The sequence below is a fragment of the Puntigrus tetrazona genome, chromosome 14 (genome assembly GCF_018831695.1).
Source record: "Puntigrus tetrazona isolate hp1 chromosome 14, ASM1883169v1, whole genome shotgun sequence".
Classification (NCBI taxonomy): Eukaryota; Metazoa; Chordata; class Actinopteri; order Cypriniformes; family Cyprinidae; genus Puntigrus; species Puntigrus tetrazona.
Genome location: NC_056712.1, coordinates 26,409,289 through 26,414,288, shown reverse-complemented (window position 1 = coordinate 26,414,288; position 5,000 = coordinate 26,409,289). Strand labels below are relative to the sequence as shown.

The 5,000-nt window shown below is 38.2% G+C and overlaps 1 protein-coding gene across 1 annotated transcript in view; it reads right to left on the bottom strand.

Annotated features, from left to right (window-relative positions):
• LOC122357543 (regulator of G-protein signaling 22) overlaps positions 1-5,000 on the bottom strand; it is a 22,542-nt gene that overhangs the window by 9,780 nt on the left and 7,762 nt on the right. Inside the window, exon 13 of the mRNA XM_043256943.1 lies at positions 1-42. This exon is cut by the window's left edge and continues 153 nt beyond it. Coding sequence (XP_043112878.1) covers positions 1-42 — 42 coding nt within the window. The remainder of the gene's footprint in view (positions 43-5,000) is intronic.

The window sequence follows — 5,000 nt, the reverse complement described above, 5'->3', positions numbered from 1 at the left end:
ACTCATCGGAGCGCCGCTGCTCAGGTACGAGGCGTACAGGAGCTGAGACGAGACACAACACACAACCAGCTCTGAGAGAAGAGAAGCCAGAGACACACTCCACTACAGACAGGCTTTATCAGCTGCCACGGGAAGGAACATCCACAAGCTCATAGAAAATAACCAAAACAGTCCCAGGTTTTTATTTAGCACAGTGACTAGATTAACAAATAACCACCGGATCTAACTACTCCCTCACAGCTTAATAGTAATGAGTTTATTTCTTCTCTCACTCATCACACCCAAAGAAATCTGCAGTGCTTTACAAATATAAGACAGGAAGAGCTAAATAAACCAACAACAACAAAAAAGATGAATTCCAGTCAGGTTTCAGGCCTCATCAAAGCACAGAAACTGCACTAAAAAGGACCCCCTCCCTGCTTACCGGGGTGATGAGATTCACAGCAGACTGCTGGGTCTCAATGGCTGGATGTCTAAGTGGTGCCCGCAGAACAACATAGGCTTTATAGACAATTGGATGAGTTTCTGGGGCAGACCTGACCTGTTGAAAAGAGATGGTCTTCACCCCTCTTGGGGTGGTGCCGCTCTTCTATCTAGAAATATGGCATATAGTCTTATAGCTCCAACATGACCAACTAGTGCCCAGGTCAGGAAGCAGACAGACCGGCTAAACCAACCGTCTGCTAGCTGCCTCACGTCACAGAAGGCAGTTAATTCTCAGCACATAGAGACTCTTTCACCTAGATATCACACTATAGAGACTGTGTCTGTTCCCCGAATTAGAATATGCAGAGAACGTCCAAACCTAATCAAAAGCAATAATTTAATTAATGTCCAACAAATTAAAACTACCTATAATTCAAATAAGCAAACAATAAAACTTGGCTCGCTAAATATTAGATCACTTTCCACAAAAGCACTTTATATATATGATTTGATCAATGATCAGAAGCTAGATTTGCTTTGTTTGACAGAAACCTGGCTAAAACCAGATGATTATATTACGCTAAATGAATCTACCCCCCAAAATTATTGCTATAAAAATGAGCCACGTTTAAAAGGTAAAGGGAGAGGTGTTGCTACAATTTATAACAATATTCTTAGTACTTCTCAGAGGGCAGGCTTTAAGTATAACTCATTTGAAGTTTTGGTGCTGCATATAACATTATCTACAGAATCATGTGCTAGTGATAAATCTTCTGTCATGTTTGTACTGGCTACTGTATACAGGCCACCAGGACACAGCACAGATTTCATCAAAGAATTTGCTGATTTTCTAACTGAGTTAGTACTGGCCGCAGATAAAGTCTTAATTGTTGGCGATTTTAATATCCATGTTGATAATGAAAAAGACACATTAGGATCAGCTTTCTTAGACATTCTGAACTCTGTTGGGGTTAGACAACACGTCTCTGGACCTACTCATTGTAGAAATCATACTCTAGATCTAATACTGTCACATGGAATAGATGTTAAAATGGTTGAAGTACTGCAGCAAAGTGATGACATTTCAGATCACTATCTAGTCTTGTGTGAACTCTGTATAGTTAAACCTGTAAACTCTGCACCTTATTACAAGTATGGTAGAACCATCACTTCCACCACAAAAGAAAGCTTTCTAAGTAATCTTCCTGACTTATCTCAATTCCTTAGCTCATCCAATACGACGCAAAAACTTGATGATATAACAAAAACTATGCACTCTCTTTTTTCTAACACTTTAGATACAGTTGCTCCTTTGCACTTAAAAAAGATAAAAGAAAACAATCTGACTCCATGGTATAATGACAACACACGCACCCTAAAGAGAGCAGCCCGGACAATGGAGCGCAGGTGGAGAAAAACAATAATAGAGGTATTTCATATTGCCTGGTGGGAGAGTATCCTGTCATACAGAAAAGCATTAAAAATTGCAAGATTTTATTATTTTTCATCAAGTTTAGAAGAAAACAAACACAACCCCCGGTATTTATTCAGTACAGTAACTAAATGAACAAAAAATAAAACGTCAACAGGTGCTAATATTCCCCAAGAGTATAGCAGCAATGACTTCATGAATTTCTTTACTTCTAAGATTGATACCATCAGAGATAAAATTGTAACTATGCAGCCGTCAACTACAGTTTCACATCAGATAATGAGCTTTAGATCCCCTAAGGAAAAATTACACTCTTTCTCTATTATAGGAGAAGAAGACTTGTACAAACTTGTTAAATCATCTAAACCAGCAACATGTATGTTAGACCCTATTCCATCTAAACTATTAAAAGATTTGCTTCCAGAAGTCATAGATCCTATTTTGAACATTATTAATTCATCATTGTCATTAGGATATGTTCCCAAAACCTTCAAACTGGCTGTAGTTAAGCCTCTTATTAAGAAACCACATCTTGATCCCAAAGACTTAGGAAATTACAGACCAATCTCTAATCTCCCTTTTCTGTCAAAGATACTAGAAAAGGTAGTATCCTCACAACTGTATTCCTTTTTAGAAAAAAATGGTGTCTGTGAGGATTTCCAATCAGGTTTTAGACCGTACCATAGTACTGAGACTGCTCTCATTAGAGTTACTAATGACCAGCTTCTATCATCTGATCGTGGTTTTATCTCATTATTAGTGCTATTAGATCTTAGCGCAGCATTCGATACAATCGATCACAACATTCTCTTGGATAGACTAGAAAACTATGTTGGCATTAGAGGAAGCGCCTTAGCATGGTTTAAATCATATCTATCTGACAACTATCAGTTTGTGGCATTAAATGAGGAGGTATCATATCGATCAAAAGTGAAATATGGAGTTCCTCAAGGCTCAGTGCTAGGACCGTTACTTTTCAACCTGTACATGTTACCTCTGGGAGATATTATCAGGAGTCATGGTGTTAGCTTTCACTGCTATGCTGATGATACTCAGCTCTATATTTCAGATACACACCAAACTGAGAAACTAATAGAATGCATAGTCGATATAAAAAACTGGATGATGAGTAACTTCCTAATGCTAAATTCTGAAAAAACAGAGGTGCTAATAATTGGACCTAAAAACCCCACATATAATAATCTAGAACACAGCCTATCACTTGATGGCTGCTCTGTTAATTCTTCATCATCAGTTAGGAACCTAGGTGTGCTGTTGGACAGCAATCTTTCCTTCGAAAATCATGTTTCTAGCATCTGTAAAACTGCGTTTTTCCATCTTAAAAATATATCTAAATTACGATCTATGCTTTCAACCTCTAATGCAGAAATATTAATTCATGCGTTTATGACCTCGAGGTTAGATTATTGTAATGCTTTATTGGGTGGTTGTTCTTTACGCTTGATAAACAAACTTCAGCTAGTCCAAAACACAGCAGCCAGAATCCTTACTAGTACTAGGAAGTATGATCATATTAGCCCGGTTCTGTCAACACTGCACTGGCTCCCTATCAAACATCAGATAGATTTTAAAATCTTATTAATTACCTATAAAGCCCTGAATGGTTTATCTCCTCAATACTTGAGCGAGCTCTTATCACATTATAGTCCTGCACGTCCGCTGCGTTCTCAAAACTCTGGCCATTTAATAATACCTAGAATATCAAAATCAACTAGCACCTAAACTCTGGAACAATCTCCCTAACTCTGTTCGGGAAGCAGACACACTCTGCCAGTTTAAATCTAGATTAAAGACACATCTTTTTAGCCTAGCCTACGCATAACACACCAACACACTTTTTATTATTCAAATCCGTTAAAGGATTTTTAGGCTGCATTATTACAGATTTGCTGGAACCGGGAACACTACTCCTAAAATACGATGTACTTGTGACATCGTAAAAAGAATGGCATCTACGCTAATATTAGTCCTGTCTCTTTCTCAATCTGTTTTCACAGTTTGTATCCAGACTAGATGGTGGATCAGCACCCAGAGATTATGTTCATCAGAGACCAGAACACCTAGATGAACCCCATGGACAGATCACCAGATCCTGATGCACACACACACACACACACACACACACACAAACACACACACACAAACACACACACACTAAGTCAATTACACTATCTGACACAGCTGCGTTTAAAATTGAACTGGAAGTTAAGTGCTGGGCGTCCGGTCAGAGGAGAACTGACCCCAACTGAGTCTGCTTTCTCCCAAGGTTTTTTTTCTCCATTCTGTATGCATGGGGTTTTGTTTCCTTGCCGCTGTCGCCTCTGGCTCTCTTTGTTGGGGACACTTAACTTCTAGTGATTTAACGTTGAATTGACTACAGAGACCGTCTCTGCATTTAATAAGAAATTGGTCACTCTCTTCATTATACATCCCTGTCATTATACTGTACAGTGCTTTGATGCAACCTGTGTTGTTAAAAGCACTATATAAATAAAAATGATTGATTGATTGATTGACATCTTCCCATCTCTACCTGCAGCTGGAAACTCTTCTCTTTCAACACTCAACCTTTTTTTTATTTATTCCTTTCCTTTCCAGCCTGGACTTATTTGAGCAGAGGCTGGTCTTCCTCCGTCTGTTCACCTCTTTAAGATGAATCATTCCTCATCTGTAAGTCACTCTGGAAAAAGGGGTCTGCAAAATGTTTAAATGTAATGCAAATCTTAGAAACATTGCCAAATTAAGAAACATGTAACCTGTTTCTGATGAAGAAAAGCTACTTCTCAGGATGAACTAGTGTAATGAACTGATGGCTGAATGTCCTGCATCTTCAGTAAACAAGCTACAAATTCTCCAAAACACCTAAACAAATATGATCATATTACCCCAATATCACAGTCTCTGTATCGGTTACCTATTAAGTTATGCATCAGTTACAAAATATTATTACTCACCTATAAGGCCCTTAATGGTTTAGCTCCTGCATATCTAACTAGTTTTCTAACACACTACAATCCAAGCAGCTCCAAGCTCACAAAACTGTACTTTTGGTAGTACCTAGGATAGCAAAATCCACTAGAGGAGGAATTGAATAAAATAATGTATGTGTATATATATATAT